The 20,810-nt window shown below is 35.5% G+C and overlaps 1 protein-coding gene and 2 long non-coding RNA genes across 8 annotated transcripts; 1 reads left to right on the top strand and 2 right to left on the bottom strand.

Moving 5' to 3' along the window:
- Positions 1–605: 605 nt before the first annotated feature.
- LOC111469272 lies at positions 606–16,022 on the bottom strand. The gene is made up of 3 exons (XR_002714845.1): positions 15,810–16,022; positions 13,775–13,781; positions 606–616 (listed from the first exon to the last, which is right to left on the bottom strand). It is a non-coding gene; the product is annotated as an uncharacterized LOC111469272 (long non-coding RNA).
- LOC111469221 lies at positions 1,353–3,383 on the top strand. Of its 5 annotated transcripts, none has more exons than XR_002714837.1 (4): positions 1,353–1,523; positions 1,827–1,938; positions 2,503–2,609; positions 2,765–3,383. It is a non-coding gene; the product is annotated as an uncharacterized LOC111469221 (long non-coding RNA). The 5 variants fall into 5 exon arrangements; XR_002714835.1 differs by having other exon boundaries at positions 1,355–1,523; positions 3,066–3,322; XR_002714834.1 differs by having other exon boundaries at positions 1,354–1,523; positions 2,503–3,383.
- Positions 3,492–4,797, bottom strand: LOC111469078 (translationally-controlled tumor protein homolog). 2 transcript variants are annotated; one of them, XM_023114324.1, is made up of 5 exons: positions 4,653–4,797; positions 4,380–4,497; positions 4,088–4,216; positions 3,827–3,984; positions 3,492–3,746 (listed from the first exon to the last, which is right to left on the bottom strand). In XM_023114324.1, exons 2-5 carry the CDS (start codon positions 4,461–4,463, stop codon positions 3,629–3,631), a joined length of 489 nt encoding a protein of 162 aa, XP_022970092.1. In that variant the 5' UTR covers positions 4,464–4,497; positions 4,653–4,797; the 3' UTR covers positions 3,492–3,628. The 2 variants fall into 2 exon arrangements, with proteins under 2 accessions (XP_022970092.1, XP_022970082.1); XM_023114314.1 differs by having other exon boundaries at positions 4,380–4,453; positions 4,653–4,795.
- Positions 16,023–20,810: the final 4,788 nt, after the last annotated feature.

Below are 20,810 nucleotides of genomic sequence, written 5' to 3'. Positions count from 1 at the left end.
AAAAAAAATAATCACTTTCATTTCTTATCGGCGTTAACAAGGAATAATAATCAAAGGTTTCTTTTTTGGAAAAAAAAAAACATATGAACATATGAAATGGATAGTAATATAACAAAAATGATGCGTCCTTTTGTGAGTGTTCTCCATTTTTGTTCCAAGACTACTTTTTTCGTATCCTTATGAATCAGATAATATCTCTATGATATCTCAACCAACCTTCTCAAACGAGACTATCCATAGTTACTGCAACAAAAAAAAAAAAAAAAAAAAAAAAAAAAAAAAAAAAAAAAAAAGAAATTGCCTCTAATGATGTTTACTGAGAGATGTTGCAAATTCACATGAACAGAGATTTCACTATGAAGGTAAGTTATATTTCGTGATCTTCCTTTTCTTTTTCTTTCATCCTAATATTTGCTATTATTTAGATTTTAGTTAGCATTTTACTAACTTAAAGGAAATCATGCGAGTATCAATAACATTTTATAACATACAATATCTTAAGGTATTGACGCCTAAGAAACGATTGAGGTAGCACTACAAGAACTATAAAAAATAGTGAAAAGTTAAAGTAAAAAACAAAAAAAAAGCGTAAAAAGTAAGATATCACATGCCAAAGCTAAAATACATCAAAATATAGTATAGGAGAATGTGATTAGTTGTCAATTTTCATACCCACATTCTACATTATTAAAGTTGTGGTTGTTACTTATTTGCTTTTAGACAAAAACATTGCTTTTTAAAACTCTCTCCCCATTCCTTGCTCGTGCCAAGCGACAGGTCCACAGGAAGGTACTATCGAGCTAGGCCTAGGCCGTTAAGGGTAGCGCATTGAGACGACTAGGTGGTATCACCTTGTGGGAATGAGTAGAGGTCTCCTAAACAAGGTCTTTGTGCGATAAACTCATTCAGAGAGGGGTGAGGGACCACACAATTGAACGTAGTAATTGGCTGACACATGAAGTCTCTCCCCCTAAATCTAGAGTGACTATATGATGTGTTTGTCGATTAACCTTCCACCGATGATGTTAAAAATATAAATTTTATTTACAATTGAGCTTAGTATTTCAATTTTAAAAGTCATAATTATTTATTTATTTATTTTTTTTAAATATAAATTGTACATCTTACCTATGAATTTTTTTATTTATTTTCTTTTTATCAATGTATAAAAAAAAATATTTTTCATAAATTTAATTTTAATATATGAATTTTGGCTACAATATTTTGTTAAAAAAAATGAAACTGAGAAACAACAAAGCCCAATAAGGCCCAAGCCCACGAACAGGGGGAATGAAATAGTTTGTTTCTCATGCAATAATTTCACCTGAAGCTGTTCTCCCATTTCTAAACTCATTTATCCCTTTCTGAAGATCGGTTGATGAAATTTTCTCCTTCAGTTTTTGTGAGCTCAGGCGATTCCACTCGAAATGGCGATCCTCGAAGAAGACCAGTTGGCTTCATTGACCACAGATCGCATCATTCCAGCTTCTCGTCTTCTAGAAAACGAGATTCGGATCTTCAAGGTCTCAGAATTTCTACTTTTTTTTTTGTTCATATTCTGCGCCACTATACATCTTAATTAGGTCGAAGTTCCTCTGATGATGTTGTATAAATAGTGTGCGAGTATGTGTTTGGTGCCCTTGATTTTTGTGGGCGAGAAGTTGGATTGACAGAATATTTGTTGTAATGAGCTAAATAATGTGATGAATTTCGACTTCCTAGTTTTGTATGCATCTTGTGATATATAAAATGTTTGATGGATATTGCCGTTTTCTGTTGATGAATGGTGATGGTATCTGATTTTGTTCGAATTTTGGGGTTTGAAGGAAGAGATGCAAAGGACGAATTTGGAGTGGGATTTTTTCAAGGAAAAAAGTAAACGAGGACCAGGAGAAGATTAAACTTAATAAACAGCTACCTTATTTGGTCGGGAATATAGTTGAGTTAATTTCTCTCTTCACATGTAGATTACATCTGTTCATTCATTCGGTCAATATAGTTAGAAATTGTATTAGTAGTTTTGAAAGCTGTGATTGAGTGAGTTGTAATATTTAGGGAATTTTGCAACCATTTACATACCGATGTAAAAGAAGTAGCTATTTTCAGAAAGAAGCAAACGTGAGAGTTACTAAGAACAATGAATCAATAAGAGAAAATAACTTTCAAAAACAGTGAACAAACACATGTTTTTATTTGTACTAGTTATAGAGAACATATTGCTGTTCTTAATGAGAACATATTGCTGTTCTTAATACCAAATTTCAGCCAAACACCCCCAATTTTTAATACGTCGTGTTTTTGTTATGACGAGATAAAGTTCATTATTTAAGTGAGTAGATCACGGATTTTATTTTATGATTTCTAATTGCTAGTAAGTATCTATAAAAAAAATTTGGGGTATAACTTCTACCACTCTGGGTTTTACTCGATTTGAGTTGTTTTTTTATTTCAAGTTTTTATGTGCCTGAAATTTAACTCTACATATGATTTTGATGCTACCAGATTCTGGAAATGAACCCAGAAGATGAAGCTGAAGAGATGGTGCAAATATTGATCTTGACTCGCAAAGCAATTGAAAATGTGTTGCGTTAAGCGCACCTACTCGCCAGGTGAGTTATTATTCTGCTTTTATAGATAACCTTATAGCTATCAGAGAAATAGCAATGAAACTCTAGTGAATTCTATTGCTCTATTTCCCAATGTAGTGGTGCTTTACTTCTTTAGGGATCAGGTTATGTATGCCATTTTGTACATATTCAAACAGGTATGGATATTTTGCGGGTTCCTTTCTTCAGAGATCCAACTTTTTTCTATTTAAACATGTGATGGTCTGGTTACCTGGTTTTTATGATTTGCATAATGTTGTTATGGTATAGCACTATCACTCAGTATTAGACTAAGATTAGTTGGTTACAGTTTAAAATCTAACTTCTTTATTGTGAAAATGTCATACTTGATTCAATTTATGGCTCATGCTTTTTTTAACTAGATAAGAGTTCTGATTCGTTCTATTCATTTAAGCTCTGGACCATGTGAAATCCCAGCATGTTTTGTTTTGACTGCAGACAATCTTTTTACCTGTTGTTGGGATTGTTGATTCCAACAAATTAAAACCTGGTGATTTAGTTGACAGTTACCTGATCTTGGACACTCTACCATCTGGGTACGATTCTAGACAGGCAATGGACGTTGATGAAAAACATTAGAGGGTTGGAGAAGCAGGCAAGTCTCTAGCTTTCTCTAGGCATGCCTTATATGAACAATGAACATGCATTTGTTTTGGTCACATAATTGAGCATTGATCTACCCATTTATCATACAATTCCACACATCTTTTTATGCATAACTTTAATTTTAGACCATAAAATTCAATTTCAGTGATTTGAAGTTGAATGTATAATTTGAATCGTGTTATCTTCTTATTCTTCGTGTTATTTTACTTGCCTATTCTTCGTCATTCGAATAATATACACCCAAAAGCGAAACAAAGATGATAAAATAATGCATGCCATATATTATATTATAGTATATTGTATTTTGGGATTGGGGGCATAAAGTTGATGTAAATTAGCTTAGAATATCAAAAAGAAAAAGAGAAGTATTGCGAGCAGAAAAATATGGGATTCCTTCAGCACTTGACTTCCTTCAACCCATAGGCAATATAGATAAATGTAGGATCAGTCGCCCCTTCTTTGTAGTATGCAAATACCAGAGCGGCATCATCATGCATGCCTTCCCCCACAAAGCTGCATTCAATTCAAACCCATTTGAGCTTAATAACCAACCTTCTTGATGTGTCCTAACAATAAACAAAGCTTGAACTTACAATTGGAGGTCATTGATCTTGCTCAGCAGGAACTTGGTTGCCTCTGGGATGTGCTTCTTAAACACCTCTTGTTTCTCTTCATCCAGTTTGGGAGTTAGTAGCTTTATGTATCTTTTCATGTATGTGATAAACTGCTTCTTGTCAAATGGAGGTTGTTCCTGCCAATATATATGCCCACACACACAACACTTTCTCTTACCCATTCATCCAAAACCAAACTATATATATACCAATGAATTGAAAAACACAACTCTTTCTTACCTGAAGTCTGAAGGTGTCAACAATATCCACAACCTTCACAGCTTCTTCCTCCACGCATTCATCTTCTTCACCTCCTTCTGCAGACGGGTTCGCCCCGATGTCTACGTCCACTGCTCCTTGTACAATCCACTGTTATCCAAATCCCAAATTACCCAGAATAAGAAACTCCAGACAAATAAACAAAACACAGGGATTAAACTCGTGTCAGTCTCGAAAAATCTTCATCTATGATTCGTTATTAGTTGAATCAATAGACTTGCAGATTACTAGAAGAATATGTCAGTTTCCTTACCTTTCCTTCCACTTCCCACAACATCTCATTCTCAATCTCCTTGTATGGGAAGGAGTCTGACAGAAGTTCATCACCTGAGTTCATCAATGGAGTCTAGTCAAGCACAAAAACAGAACACCTAAAAGCTCCAAACCAATCCAAACTTCAGCATTGAATGATCCAATACATAAAGAAGGATAAAATTTATTGGGGAAGCAAGATTGGGAGCAACAGTAAGAGCGAAACAGAAACAAACAAGGATGCAAGGGGGAATTGAAGGAGAGGGGGAAATACCTGTAAGTTGGTCCTGGTAGACGATCATGGCTGCAAACAAAATCGGAGGAGGGAGAGAATGGAAGAATAAACGTAGAGGGGAAAAGGTGAAGAAAGAAAGAGAGCGTAAGGAGAACGCTAGGGGCGGTGAATGTTTATAGCCACGGAGAAGGAAGAAAACGAATCGAAGTGGGATTCTGAATTTGGTCCTTAATATCCAAAATTCATATCCAAAACACTAACAAAAACTAGTAATCTCTTAAGATTTGCCATTTCAAATGGTATATTATAATTATTCTTTTAAAAGATTTGTTAGGATTTAGTCAATATAAGAATATGTGACACATCTAATATAATATTTTTTAAAAAACTAATATTAATAATAATAAAAAAAGTTAATTTTATGGAAGCGATAATGAAATTAAAAAAAATATTGTAACCAAGATAAGATTCATTTTGAAAAAAAGGATAAGATGGTATATTTACTAAACATACGATTGGTGCGTATATATCCCTCTAACATTTATAGAACTGATGAAATTAATAAACGATAAAATTAGCAAACTTTACAAATAATAAACTTAACAACTCACTAACATTTAGAGGTCCTAACACCCAAAAAAAATGGTTTAATCTAACCGTCTAAACAATTTTCCCTAAACTGATTACATTTCCCTAAACTGATTACATATCAATGTGTTTAATCTGAAATGAAACCTCATATCAATGTGTTCATGATTGGATTCTTGGATAGCTTAATGGTAGAATTATTATCATATAACATATTGATACACTTGTCTTGAAAATGATAGTTTTTTCCAAACTCTCCTCATCCTCACCCCTTGATAAGCACAAGAGGCTGCGACCACGAACTTTACTTTAGTAGTTGACAAAGCAACTAATGTTGTTTTTTAGAGGACCAACACACAACTCTATCAATGAGTAAAAACACATAACCAAAAGTGTTTTTCATATTATCTATATCTCCTCCATAATCACCGTCAGTATATGCTATCAACGCTCTATTACCCATTCTTTGATAAAGGACTTCCAAGTTTATAGTACCTTTTGAGTATCTCAATACCTTTTTTGTCGCTTGCAAATGCAACTCAGTTGGACTTGGCATAAATCTGCACACGAGAGACACTACATACATTAAATTCGGCCTTGTTGCAATTAGATCATAAGACAACACTACATACATTAAATTCAGCCTTGTTGCAATTAGATCATAAGACTTTCAATCAGTTGTTTGTACATTGACCTTGGCTCCTTCTTCATCCTTTGTTTGTGTCTAACCCCAGAAATAGTATGATTCTTCACACCATTACTCTTCTTCATCCTAAACTTTTCCGAAACTTCTTTTTCGTACTTTCTCTGATATAAATGCCTTTATGATTTTGAAAAACCTCTACACCGAGAAAATATTTCATTTTTCTCCAAATCAATCATTTCAAATTCAAGTTTCATAGAATTCTTGAACTTAACAAACATGTTCTCGTCATTGCGAGTAAAAATTAGATCGTCAACATATAGATTGTTAAGGATATTTAGTAATAAATTATTGTTCTCGTCATTACCAGTAAAAATTAGATCATCAACATATAGATTGTTAAGGATATTTAGTAATAAATTATAGTTTACCATATATATCATATTTGATATTTTATTATAAGGCAAATATCTCGATATTTTCCTTCTTACCATAGCTATTTTACATTTATTGTTATTTCCATTTATTACTATTTCTATATCCTTGTAATTTATTTGATTATAAATAAGATAACTTTCAAGAGTGGATTATGCAAACATTCACATGATATCAGAGCCATTTTGGTTTAGCAACTCGGATTCTTTCTTTTCAATGGCTTTTGAAATCTTCTACTGTTCTTCTCCACCACCACTGCTAGCTTTGACGCCACAGGGGCAGTCGTCATGGCTGCCACATGCAGAGCCGATTGACTACTCTTTGGCTCCACCCTTTTGACCTCCAAATCATCATTCGACATACTATGTACATATTCTTTCTTTTCAATGGCTTTTGAAATCTTATTGTTCTTCTCCACCACCACTATTGGCTTTGACGCCGCAGGGGCAGTCGTCATGGCTGCCACATGCAGAGCCGATTGATTACTCTTTGGCTCCACCCTTTTGACCTCCAAATCTTCCTTCGCCGTACTATTTGGCTTCACCCTTTTGACCTCCAAATCATCCTTCGCCATACAGTGTACATACAACCTCATCTTTTCCAAACATAGCCTCTTTCATTTGCTTCCCAATTTTCCCATTCATCCTTCACAGAAACCCTAATTTTAGGATCTTGTTCTCTTCGGAAATATACAGAATCTCGATAAGCCAATCGACCTTATGCAGAGATTTATCTTTAGAATCTGGGTGCTGCACTGGCCTCTTCGCCAACCAAGTTGCCGCCGCTCTTCTCGCCAAAATTGGCTGCTTTGCCCAATGTGGCGACTCTTCCGGCTTCAACATTGTCTTCGTCCCTTGCTCTAGGTTTCCCCTTCTACTTCTTGGGGTTAAACATATTCTCACCAGAGCCAAGGCAGCATCGTCGCTAAGCGACAATCCCTCTTCATGGGTTAGATATATTCTCGCCGAAGCCAAGGTAGCATCGCCGCTGAGCAGCGATTCCTCTGCAATTTTTTATGGCCAAGAAAGTGTTTCTCTACGCCTCCTCTGAAACAAGTTGTTAACATCTTCATGAAAAGTGTTTCTCAACCTCTTTGAGTTTTTTAGATTCAAGCTTCACGTTCGTTTAAATCCGACGCTTAACTTATAGTGGGATGTTAAGGATATTTAGTAATAAATTATAGTTTATCATATATATCATATTTGATATTTTATTATAAGGCAAATATCTCGATATTTTCCTTCTTACCATAGTTATCTTTACATTTATTGTTACTCTTGAATCCTTCTTTAATGAAATGTGCTTCAATTCAACTGTACCATGCACGTGGGGCTTGTTTAAGGCTATATAACGCCTTCTTCAATCTATACACCTTGTACAATTCACCTTTTTTTTTCTCATAATCTTGTGGTTGCTCAACAAACACTACTTCATTTAACTAGTGCAAACCCCTCGGTATAGTTTATACCATGTTGTTGTGCGTACCCTTTTTCCACCAACCTAGCCTTATACTTGTCAGCTTTGCCATTTTAGTTGAGTTTAGTTTTAAAAACCCATTCACTCCAATCTTCTTGTAATGATCGATCTTCGAAATACCGAATCACGGGTCGCCACGTGGACTGAAGTGTTACGACAGTAATATACTATAATTACCCTCAACCCCTTGTGGGTGTCTACGAAAACGTTACACTATCATCTATGTGCTTCATAACTTATGGTTACTAGCACCTAATAAATGATCCAACTCAAAGGGTAACAATGGGCTACTCAAACCCCACACCCAATGCCTAACAAAGAACCACGACAACAACATGTCACCATGTTAAATCACGTAATAACCATCTAGCTCAACATAAAAACATACCATCCCAAACGCCTATAAGAAATTTTACATTCATGCCAATGAAACTATATAACCTTAACGACAATCAAAGTACAACCACACACATTATCGAAGTACCACCTCCATGAACTAACTTTATCCATTCCTAAATACGTTACTAAATTATTTGGCCACAAAGCCAAACTGACTCCTACAAGCAATTACTTAAAAGTTTGCTCTAGATGGTTACTTACCTGATCGTAGACTTCCCAAAATTTTATCGAGTCTTCAAGTGTCTCCTTGACTAAGCTAATTGGAATTTTTCTATAATAAGGCATTATGGAATGTTTGGAATTTTCCTATAATAAGGCATTATGGAATGTGTGAGTCAAGTACCGAAATCTGAATAAAGACGAATCAAATGGTGTGAAATGGGAAAAAAATTGGGTTTTGGTTCTGTACAGGTGCGTCGGGTCGGGTCAGGTCAGGCCGTGCCCCCTCAATTTTTGGCCTCTTCTTCCCACCTTCTTCTTGATCTTTCTTTCCTCTTAGCACCCCATGTCTTCTTCTTCCTAAGGACTAACCAACTTCCCTCGACAATAACCTAGATACACCGATTCAGTGAAATATATTAGGGTTTTGATAAGGAACAATGAAAATCACACCACTAGGACTTATTGTCGGCGTTCTACCTTCCTCAACCGTTTGGTCCCATCGATGCTGACAAGCGCTTCAAGCTCCCTCGTTCGTCTCCTCCGCTCCACCCTTTCCTCTGTCTTCTTCTTCTTTCTTTGTTTTCTTTCTTCTTTTCTCTTTACCACTTCGCGATTTTTATTTTATTTTATTTTATTATTTTTATTATTTTTATTATTTTATTTTATTTTATTTTATTTTATTAACCCTAAAAAGTAGTACAACTAGCTTTTCTCTCCTCACTTATTGCCAGCTGTACGGCTCTTACACTTCTTCATTCCTTTAAGCAAATCTGTAAATTCACAAGTTTTATTTCTTTCAATGGCTTTTATCTTCAAGTTCATTGCAACTCTCCATTTTGAGCTTTGAACAACTTCAAAAGTAGTCGGATCTATAATTGAGGTTAATAGAACTAAATTGATGTGTTCGGCTTCTTCAGAAAATTTTCCCCTGCTCACATAATCTTCCATCCATAATGGTGCTCGTTTGTTCCTCCCTTTTGGTATGCTTTCTTCCAATGTTGAAGAATTTGCTTCAGATGACTCAGTAGAAGATATATTAACTTCCCTTCCTTCTTCTACTACCAATATTTTGCCATCCAACTTCTTTCTCTTCCCGTCCGATACATGAACATGACTAATGCATCCAAAAACTCGAAAATAATCAACATTAGGTTTTACACCACTCCAAGCTTCCTTAGGAGTCATATATTTCACTATCATTGTAAGACTTTTGTTGAGAACACGCACTGTCTGTAGGACTTCTCTGATAATATACTTCTAACCATATTCATGATTGTTCTATTCTTGTGTTCAGTGTCACGGTCATGCTTGTTCAAAGCGTGTTCCCATGGCCGCATGCCCGTTACATGTCAAAACCATTGCCTTGTATCACTTTATTGCTTTCCGTTATTGTTTTCATGATGTGTAATTTCTTTCTTGTCTTTTCTAAGTGCATGATGTTTCAGTAGAATCATGTCTACGCCTGGTAAACATGAAATGCCCCAGAATGTACTATAGGGGGATGCGACCAGTCGTCAACTCCTCCCACCTAGATTTTGTATGATCATTCGGTGAAATAATGTCTAGGCTTGTCAGATATGAGTTGCCTCAAAATGTACTATAAGGAGATGTGACTAGTTTTCAAATTCTCCCTACCCGGAAAGTTATATGCTATTTCGTCGTGTTGCTTTTGGCTTGTAGTCATGTAACATTGTTTTCAAATATTACTCTCAATCTTGCTTTCAAAATCTCTTTGCCCCTATTTTCTAAAACCTTCTTTTCAAAAGAGGGCTAGAGGCTTGAACATATGTTGTCTGGCCGTAGGCGACACAATCCTAAGTTGGCTTGACTCACTCAGTGTTAAGAGTGAGTGTCGCATAATCATCAAATTCGTTGTCAAAAAGTGCAATTGTGATGGTTGGTATCAGAGTCGAGTTGACTCCAACTATGATTCAATAGAAATGGACATTTACTAGTACCTTGATAGTCATGATTTAAGATCATGTATAAAGTTTCAAATCGTTCAGAGGTCACTAAGATCATGAATCGTAGGTTTATAGTATAGGGGTATTATGGTCATTTTACACTGACACTTGTTTTAGCTACTTAATCTTATCCAATGACCGCATAAATTCATATATACATTATGCTCAAATTTAAAATTACATGGGCAACAAAGTTTATTTAGTGGGTTATTCTCACATTAAAATTCAAGCGATTCCTACAAGTATTTCTTAAGAAAAGTTCAAGATGGCTACTTACCTCTTATCTGGTGTTCATAGTCTCATTTCTCAAATGTCGGGTACTTGATTTCCTAAAATATTTTCTTTAAGAATTATTTATAATCAATCTCAAGAGGTTTAATTTGATGAAAAACCTAGAAGGGGTTGGTTTTTAGGCTAACTAGCCACGTCTTCGTCTTCTTCCTCTTGTAGGGGAAGAAAACGTGCACACCAAAGTTTGTCGAAGTCTCGATTATTCGCGGGAGACGACCGAGAGGAACTTGTTATTGGATAAGACTATTGGGACACTTTTAGGCCGCAATTTCTCACGAGAATTCCTCCTTATACTTCTCTCAAGATAAAAGAATTAAATTGGAAGGACAACTTTGTATTGATGTGGCCAATTTTGAATTCCAACCTTGGTCTACAACTCAACTCAAAATGCAAAGTTTGATCCTCCTCGGTAGCTTGATCTCGAATGAATTAGCCCTTAAATCCTTTATCAAATATGCTCACTCTATTTAGTTTCCTAAAATGGGTTGGAAACAAGAGTTTGAGTTTTACTCCCAAAACACTTACTTGATATGTCCTTCGGGGTCTTTTATGGAAATGTCCCTTGGAGGTGTAGAAATTGATTGGGCTAGGTCTCACACGACGAATTCATGTGTAGCCTTGAATTTTCAAAGCTCATTTAGACCCCTTCAATGGTTGACCTAATTGGGAAAATAGGTTTGGGGCGTTTTCGGCGCTTGCTTCCTTCATCAGACCTATGGATAATCAAATTTAGAAGGTTTAGAAATAAGTTTGAAGGTTAATTGTGGACCATTACTCTCGAATTTGGAAGGAACTCAAAAACTCGAAACCAAAAAATGAAAAGCTTATAACTCGAGATTGAAGGATCGGTGTTGCTTGTTTCTCATTCCAAATGATTGCACATGGCTTATAAATTATAGGGGAAGGATCCAGTTCCTTTGAAATATCCACAATCGCCATGATTTCGCAGTTGATCATTTTGGATTTTTTTCGTTTAGTTTTGAATTTTCACAGATGGTTATGATGAGTTGTGAACATTCTAGATCATATCCAATTTTGAGGGAAATCCAACGGCTAGATTTCAAGATATAGTAGATTATGTACAAAAGGGTATCTTGATCATGATTTTCCTACCCTTAGAGGGAAAAGTCCTTCCCTTTTTGGTCGGTTGTGGGCGATGAGGGATTTGAACCCCCGAACCCGTGGTTCAAAGCTACGTGCTCTAATCCTTTGACCTATAAGCCCCACCCTGTCTCCACGGGATGTGTTGCCGGGGTACCCTAAAAAAAGGAACATTTCCTCTCTCCAGCCATTTGTCATTTCGGGTTTAGAAGATGTGAAAGGTCTCTCTATAAGAATTGTGTGTTCCAAAGTGTGAAATGAGAGAAAAGTGGGAGAGAAATGGTTTTGAATAAGACAACCTTTTTTTTTTTATTCATATTGAATATTGAAAAGTAATAAGAATAAGAGGGGTTAAGCTTCCTCGAGTTATATTTCCACTACAGAGGATCAGATTTTGTTAGCCGTGACCATTTTTAATTCTTTTAAATTTTAGAGATATTTTGGTAATTTGCTAATTTTTAAATATTTTAATATTATTTTCTTAAAAAATTAAATTTTTTTTTTATAAAAATATTCCTTACCTTTTGTTGGTCCTTTTTTCTTTGTTGAGCACCTTGAGGGAGGTTCCTTTCTCCCCCAAGAAATTAACTTTCCTTTCTAGACCTTATACAACCCATTTAAACTATACCTTGTCCTTATTGGATGCCTTATTTTCTTCGGGTATTACAGTACTAAATTAAGAATAGTGTGATAGAGTTAGGCCGTTTTCATATTGACTTGAGCAGAACTTTCCAGTAAACTGAGCACCATAATATCGTGAGCAGTGATCAGTGGTTAAGGCAACAATGCTTTTAGAAATTAGATTAACTCAAGAAGCTAGTCTTGAGTGTCTTGTGAGTTTGAGGTTAAAATGTAGACGCCCTAAGAACTTGCTAAAGCTCCACGACACCTAAAGAAATTTAAAAAACTTACAAGGTTGCTAATAGCGTAATGGTATCACCAAAGCCCAACTACCTTCTATTCCCTTTTGGTACATCAGTACTTTAGATCTTACTGTCGATAAGGATCACGGTGTTCCAAATGTTCCAACTAGACCTATTACATGGTCCAAAGCCAAGAAGATTCAACAAGCATTCATTCTTCACTTACAAAATTGGATAAGCTCGGTTCAACCATCATTTCATATGTTACAAGTTGATTCGATTGAGGATGGACCATTTGAAACTTCAGAAGTGAATATTTATACGGTTGAAATAGCAGATGAAGTTGCCAGCATCATATCATGAGTTGTTAGAAAACTTTATTTATTTTTAATTTCATAAAGTTATAAAGTTTGTAATGGTCAAATGGTCAAATTTGAAGTTGCCAACATCATATCATGAGTGGTTAGAAAACTTTATTTATTTTTTATTTCATACCGTTATAAAGTTTGTAATGGTCAAGTGGTCAAATTGACTTCGTCTTTTGTGGAGATTTAAGGGGATTGGGATTAAATACCCGCAATTTATTATGTAAAAATCAGATTTGTGATGAATGGAATTGATCTCTCAAATTGACATTCCCCTTAGAAATTTGAGCATCATCTTTGTCGTTTCTGATTGTAGATTGCATTTGAGCCATTTAATCAAGCTTTGATCAAGTTCGATGGTGGAGTGACTTAATTTAAAACAAGGTTCTAAATCTTGCTCTAGATCTTTGATCGTACAAGGTAATCTAATTCTAGGGTTGATCCGAATTTTGTATAAGGAGTTGTTAATTTCTTTGTTTCTAGGATTCTTGATTCAACAAAAGCTTGGATCATTGAGCTGAGGATTAGAGTTTATCAATATCTCTTTATCAATTGCTATCAGAGCAATTCATAAGGCAACCCTAATCCTCCGCCAATTGGTATTAGAGCCATTGATACCAAATTGACTGAGATTTAGGGTTCCCTTATCAATTGCTTTGATACCAAATTGGCTTATCAATTGCTCTATTGAATTGCTCGGTAACAATTGAGCAATGGATAAGACAACCCTAATCCTCAGCCAATTGGTATTAGAGCAATTGATACCAAATTGACTGAGATTTAGGGTTCCCTTATCCATTACTTTGATACCAAATTGGCTTATCAATTGCTCTATAACAATAGAACAATTGATAAGAGCAATGGATAAGACAACCCTAATTCTTAGCTCAACGATCTAAGCTTTTGTTGAAGCAAGAACCCTTGAATAAAAAAGAAATTAACACCTCCTTATACAAAATTCGAATCAACCGAGAGATTAGGCTGAATTAGATTACTATTATATCAAAGATATAGAAGCAAGATTTGGAACCTTGTTTTAAATTGAGTCACTCCACAATCGAACTTGAATGACTCAGATGCAATCTACAACAAAAATTGCTTGAAATTTATAAATAACAAAGATGATACTCAGATTTTTAAGGGGGGAACGTCTCAGTTTGAGAGATCAATTTCATTCATCACAAATCTAAATTTTACCTGATAATTTATGGGTATTTATAGTCTCTCCAAAAAAGAAGTTAGTGGCCGGGATTTAATCTCGATCCCCTTAAATCTCCCCAAAAGACGAAGTCAATTTGACCATTTGACCCTTACAAACTTTATGAAATTAAAAATAAATAAAATTTTCTAACAACTCATGAAATGATGCTGACAACTTCGTTAGTTTAACCATGCAAATATTCACTTATGAAGCTTCAAATAGTCTTTCCTTAATCAAATCAGCTTGTAACACCTGAAATGATGGTTGAACGGATCTTATGCAATTTTGTAGATGAAGAATGAATGCTTGTTGAATTTTCTTGGCCTTGGATCGTGTAATACGTCTAGTTGGAACACTTGGAACAACGTGGATAAGTAGTGCCCTTTCCAAGTAGTAGGAATCGAGGAACCTTAGCATCAAGCTTGGCCAAGGTCAAATTGGATAACTCGTCGTGGCTATTTGGGGAGTTACTATTGTGTGTAGAAAGGGGTCGTGAGCCTACGCCACAATTTCGTAAACTAATCTTGAAAAGGGACGAGGGACTACATAAGTAACTTAGCTCATGATGTTAAAACGGGACAAAGGTCGAGATCGTGATTCCATAAATTGGTCCCGGGAGGGGACAAGGGACTACATGGGTAGTTAACTCAAGATTAGTGCCCCCAGTGTGTGTGGAAACGACCCCATGCTTCCTGAACATGGTCGTGCCACCGTAAATCTGTCTAAGATAGGGGAGAAACCGCACCACTAAACTTAGTAGTCGCCGACCCACGGGGTTGCTTATTCAGATTTAGTATGACTTTATGGTTATGTGTCAAGGGTTGCTGTCTAACTTTACGAAGATAATGTTCTAATGAGATGATGTTATGTAATGACCTAAATTTTCTTACATAACCTAAGGTCGTTACCATACATATAACCTGAACATTAATGCAAAATTAACTTCATTGAACCCTTATTATAACTTCATAATTTGCATGTCTCATTTATGACCATGGAATAAAACTAATACAAAGAAATAAACAAAGGAAAACAATACATTCGGTATTAAACAATTAAATAGAAATACAATTCAACCTATATTAATCTACGCTACTAATGAAATTGTAAATTCAATTTAAACTAACCTATACTATTAAATGAAAATACAATTCAACTTATACTAACCTATACTACTAAACAAAATACGAATATATCCTATGCATGTGCCACAGTCTTGGATTGTGATGCCTTCGTTAGCTTATTCATTATTTTTTTCCAATCCTAACACTTATTTTCTTGAAAAATCATATCTCTACTTCGATTATCTTCTTGGGCATTGGATCATAGAGTTTAGATGCTTTTGACTCTTCACTCATCCCTAATAGCACGCACTGAAAATTTTTGTCATCTAATTTCTTTTTCTTATCGTCTGACACATGAACATGACCAATGCATCCAAAAACTTGAAAATAATCAACATTAGGTTTTACACCGCTCCAAGCCTCCTTAGGAGTCATATCTTTCACTACCATTGTAGGACTTCTATTGAGCATATGCACTGTCTAGTTTACTGCTTCTGCTCAGAAATTCATTGGAACTTGCTTGTCTGATAATATATTTCTAACCATATTCATTATTTTTCCGTTCTTGTGCTCAGTGTCACGATCATGCTTGTTCAAGACGTGTTCCTATGGCCGCATGCCAGTTACACGCTAAAATCCTTGACTTATGTCACTTTATTGCTTTCCTTTACTCCTTTCATGATGTATAAATTCCTTCTTGTCTTTTCTAAGTGCATGATGTTTTGATAGAATCATGTCTACACCTAGTAGGCATGAAATGCCCTATAATGTAATATAGAGGGATGCGACTAGTCGTTAACTCCTCCCACCTAGATTATGTATGATCGTTCGATGAAATCATGTCTAGGCCTGTTATAACTTAGTTGCCTCAAAATGTACTATAGGGGAATGCGATTAGTTTTCAAATTCTCCTTACCCAGAAAGTATATGCTATTTAAGTCGTTGTGTTGCTTTTTTTTTTTTTTTTTTTTTTTTTTTTTTTTTTTTTTTTTTTTTTTTTTTTTGTTTTTTTTGAGTTATGTAACATTGTTTTCCATTATAACTCTCAATCCTGCTTTCAAACTCTCTTTCAAAATCTTCTTTTCAAAAGTGGGCTAGAGGCTTGAACATACATTGCCCGACTGTAGGCGACACGATCCAGTGAGAGTGAGTGCCACATAATCATCAAATCCGCTGCCAAGAAAAGTGCAATTGTGACAGTTAGTATTAGAGTCGAGTTGAATCCAACTATGATTCAATAAACATGGACATTTACTAGTACCTTAATAGTCATGATTTAAGATCATGTATAAAGTTTCAAATTGTTCGGAAGTCACTAAGGTTGTGAACCGTAAGTGTTATAGTATAGGAGTATTATGGTCATTTTATGCTATCACTTGTTTTAGCTACTTAACCTTATCCGATGACCACAAAAATTCATATATAACTTTTCACGTTATGCTCAAATTGAAACCAAATATATTTAGTGGGTTATTTTAGCTTTACTGGATTCTCCTCAAATTTAAAATTACATGGGCAACAAAGTTTATTTAGTGGGTTATTTTAACTTTACTTGATTCTCGAGCAAAATGCTTTGTTTGGGCCCTTAGCTCATGGTTCGAGCGAAATGCTTTGTTTGGGCCCTTAGCTCATAGTTCTTAGTGTTTTTCTATATTCTCTTCATTCATACTTAACTCAAGGCTCACATCAAGAAAAGTCCCTGATGGCTACTAACCTGTGTTCAGAGTCTCATTTCTCAAAAACTTGCCGGTACTTGATTTCCTAAAATATTTTCTTTGTGAGGTTCCTTATGGAGTTTAGTTTCTAGAACCATGGAGAATTATTTAGAATCAATCTAAAGTGGTTTAATTTGATGAAAAACCTAGAAGGGGTTGGTTTCTAGGCTGACTAGCCTAGTCATCGTCCTCTTTTTGGCCCATTTTAGGATAGTCAACGTCCTCTTTCTGGCCCATTTTAGGATATTTTCCCCTCAATTATTTTATGAAACTTTAAGATAGGGTTTCATAGAAGAGTTAGTGTATGATATCTCACCTTTGTGTGGACAATAGCCTAAGTTATCTGTTCTCAAAGTTTGTCAAAGTCTCGATTATTTGTGGAAGACGATTGACAGGAACTTGTTATTGGATACGACTATTGGGACACTTTCCAGCTGCAATTTCTCACAATAATTCCTCCTTGTACTCCTCTCAAGATAAATGACTTAAATTGGAAGGACAACTTTGTATTAGTGTGGCCAATTTTTAATTCCAACCTCGGTCAATAACTCAACTTAGAGTGTAAAGTTTGATCCTTCTGGGTAGCTTGTTCTCGAACGAATTAACCCTTAAATACTTCATCAAATATGCTCTATTTAGTTTCCTAAGGCTAGTGAAAGCCTCAAATTTGAATAAAATGAGTTGGAAACAAGAGTTTGAGTTTTACTCCCAAAACACTTACCTGATATTAAATTTCAATAATGGGACATGCTCCTATAGTTATTGTCCTTTGAGATCTTCTATAGAAATGTCCCTTGGAGGTGTAGAAATTGGGCTAGGTCTCACACGACGAATTCATGTGTATCCTTGAATTTTCAAAGCTCATTTAGACCCCTTCAATGGTTGACCGAATTGGGAAAATAGTTTGTGGCGTTTTCAGCACTTGCTTCCTTCATCAGACCTATGGATAATCATATTTATAAGGTATAGAAAAAGGTTTGAAGGTAAATTGTGGACCATAACTCTCGAATTTTGAAGGAACTCAAGAACTCGAAACCCAAAAATGAAAAGCTTATAACTCAAGATTGAAGGATCGGTGTTGCTTGCTTCTCATTCCAAATGAACGCACATGGCTCATAAATTATAGGGGAAGGATCCACTTCCTTTGAAACATCCACAATCGTCATGATTCCACAGTTGATCATTTTGGATTTTTTCGTTTAGTTTTGAATTTTCACAGTTGGTTGTGATGAGTTGTGAACATTCTAGATCATATCCAATTTTGAGGGAGATCCAACGGCTAGATTTCAAGATACAGTAGATTATGTACCAAAAGTATCCCGATCATGATTTTCCTACCCTTAGAGGGAAAAGTCCTTCCTTTTTTGGTCGGTTGTGGGCAAGGAAGTATTTGAACACCCGACCCCGTGGTTCGTAGCTACGTGCTCTAATCTTTTGTGTTATAGGCCCCACCCTGTCTCCACGGAATCTGTTGCCAGGGGTACCCTAAAAAAAGAACATTTCCTCTCTCTAGCCATTTGTCGTCTCAGGTTTATAAGATGCGAAAGGTTCTCTCTCTAAGAATTGTGTGGTTCTCTCTCTAAGAATTGTGTGTTCCAAGGTGTGAAGTGGGAGAAAAGTGGGAGAGAAGTGGTTTTGAATTAGACAATTTTTTTTTTTTTTTTCATATTGAATATTGAAAAATAATAAGAATGAGGTGTTAAGCTCTTTATCACCAAAGCTATTTTTCCACGGCAGAGGATCTGATTTTGTTAGCAGCAAAATTTTTGTAATTCTTTTAAAGTTTAGAGATATTTTGGTAATTTGCTAATTTCTAATATCGTGAGCAGTGATCAGTCGTTAAAGCAACAATGCTTTTAGAAATTAGATTAGCTCAGGAAGCTAGTCTCGAGTGTCCTAGAAATGTGAGTTTGAAGTTAAAATGTAGACGCCCTAAGAACTTACTAAAGCTCCACGACACCTAATGAAATTTAAGAAAACTTACCAGGCCACTAATAGCGTAATGGTATCACCAAAGCCCAACTACCTTCTATTCCCTTTTGGTACATCAGTACTTTAGATCTTACTGTTGATATGGATCACGGTGTTCCAAATGTTCCAACTAGACCTATTACACGGTCCAAAACCAAGAAGATTCAACAAGCATTCATTCTTCATATACAAAATTGGATAGGCTTGGTTCAACCATCATTCATGTGTTACAAGTTGATTCGATTGAGAAAGGACTATTTGGAGCTTCGAAGTGAATATTTACACGGTTGAAATAGCCGATGAAGTTGCAAGCATCATTTCATGAGATAGAAAACTTTATTTATTTTTAATTTCATAAAGTTGTAATGGTCCTGGTCAAATTGACTCTGTCTTTTTGTGGAGATTTAAGGGGTCGGGATTAAATCTCGGCCACTAACTTCTTTTGTGTGGAGACTATAAATACCCCAAATTATTATGTAAAAATCAGATTTGATGAATGAAATTGATCTCTCAAATTGATGTTCCCCCTATAAATTCGAGCATCATCTTTGTCGTTTCTAAGTTTCAAACAATTCTTGTTGTAGATTGCATCTGAGTCATTCAATCAAAGTCTTGATCAAGTTCGATTGTGGAGTGACTCAATTTAGAACATCATCTTTGTCGTTTCAAGTTTCAAACAATTCTTGTTGTAGATTGTATCTGAGTCATTCAATCAAGTCTTGATCAAGTTCGATGGTGGAGTGACTCAATTTAGAACAAAGTTCCAAATATTGCTTCTAGATCTTTGATCGTAAATGTAACGACCCAAAATTTTATACTTAATTTAAGGTTGTTTCTGTAAACATACCATAAACATTGAATGCGGAAGACTTCATTTAAATTCCATAAAACATAACCTTTATCTTAAAACACAACCATTGACTTACGTGTTTCGAAAACATCTTTAAAACGACACAACAAAAGACTAAATAAAAATGAATAAGAGTTAAGTTAAAAAAACATCATACTCTAGCCTAAGACTAAGAAAATAAATACCACTACCCTATGCATGTGTCATGGTCTCGAGTTGCGATGTCGTCGTGAGCCGTACATGAATGCTTTGTCTTAACCTGAAAAATGTAGTAACACGTGGCTTGAGTATTTAAAGAAATACTCAGTAAGTGACCCCACTATTAGGGTTAAATGCAACAATCACATGCAATAAAATGATGGGACCTATCTTTCGTTTTGTTTCGTTTTGTTTCGTTTTTCCTACGGTGCTGTCCTAACGGGTAATTGTGGACGTGTACCATATACTCTATTCACAGCCCATACGTGCGAGTATGGGCTCACAAGCTAGTTCGCACATCGTTGGGCCACTTTTCTTATCTGGTGGACATACTCTGGGAGTCCCTTATGCAGGGACCCGTTAAAATTAGTAACGGTCACGGTAGCGCTATGCAAAGCATAACGATCGTTGTCCTGCCATGGATGTACACGTCCGTACCCTCGTGATGTAACGATCGTTGTCCTGTTAAAGCATAACAATTGTTCCCCCAGATGCATGAACACACATAATGGATGAGGTCCCCACTACTTCTACATTTATCATTAATGAACATAACCCCCCTGTCATGCTTCATGTCCTTCTCATTTTCAATTTACATTTCATACATATTCCTATCGGGGTTATGATTCCAGACAGTTTACCGTATTTCATGTCATACAATTCATGCTGTTTACATTCAAACATTCCATACAATCATGCCATAACCATTCAAGAACATATCGTTACATGCATTACACATCACATCAGACTAAACAGCATACATAGCATACATTCACGTTCACATGACTACGTACTTAAGCACAATAATCTAGCATACAATTTATTATATCATAAACAAGTCATAACGTAAACACTTCATAGTCATATTGTTCTCTAACTTACCATAACCTTAACGTTCATATACCTATCAC

Source organism: Cucurbita maxima, unplaced genomic scaffold, assembly GCF_002738345.1.
Source record: "Cucurbita maxima cultivar Rimu unplaced genomic scaffold, Cmax_1.0 Cma_Scf00002, whole genome shotgun sequence".
Classification (NCBI taxonomy): Eukaryota; Viridiplantae; Streptophyta; class Magnoliopsida; order Cucurbitales; family Cucurbitaceae; genus Cucurbita; species Cucurbita maxima.
This window is presented reverse-complemented; position numbering and strand designations above follow the sequence as displayed.

What these genes read in the sequence shown, in the direction of transcription:
- LOC111469078 (XM_023114314.1), bottom strand. Translation starts at nt 4,680, where the DNA reads ATGATCGTCTACCAGGACCAACTTACAG. An exon ending in CTACCAGGACCAACTTACAG is followed by an intron (nt 4,454 to 4,652) that starts GTATTTCCCCCT and finishes TGATGAACTCAG; the next exon opens with GTGATGAACTTCTGTCAGAC. An exon ending in AAGATCAATGACCTCCAATT is followed by an intron (nt 3,747 to 3,826) that starts GTAAGTTCAAGC and finishes AATTGAATGCAG; the next exon opens with CTTTGTGGGGGAAGGCATGC.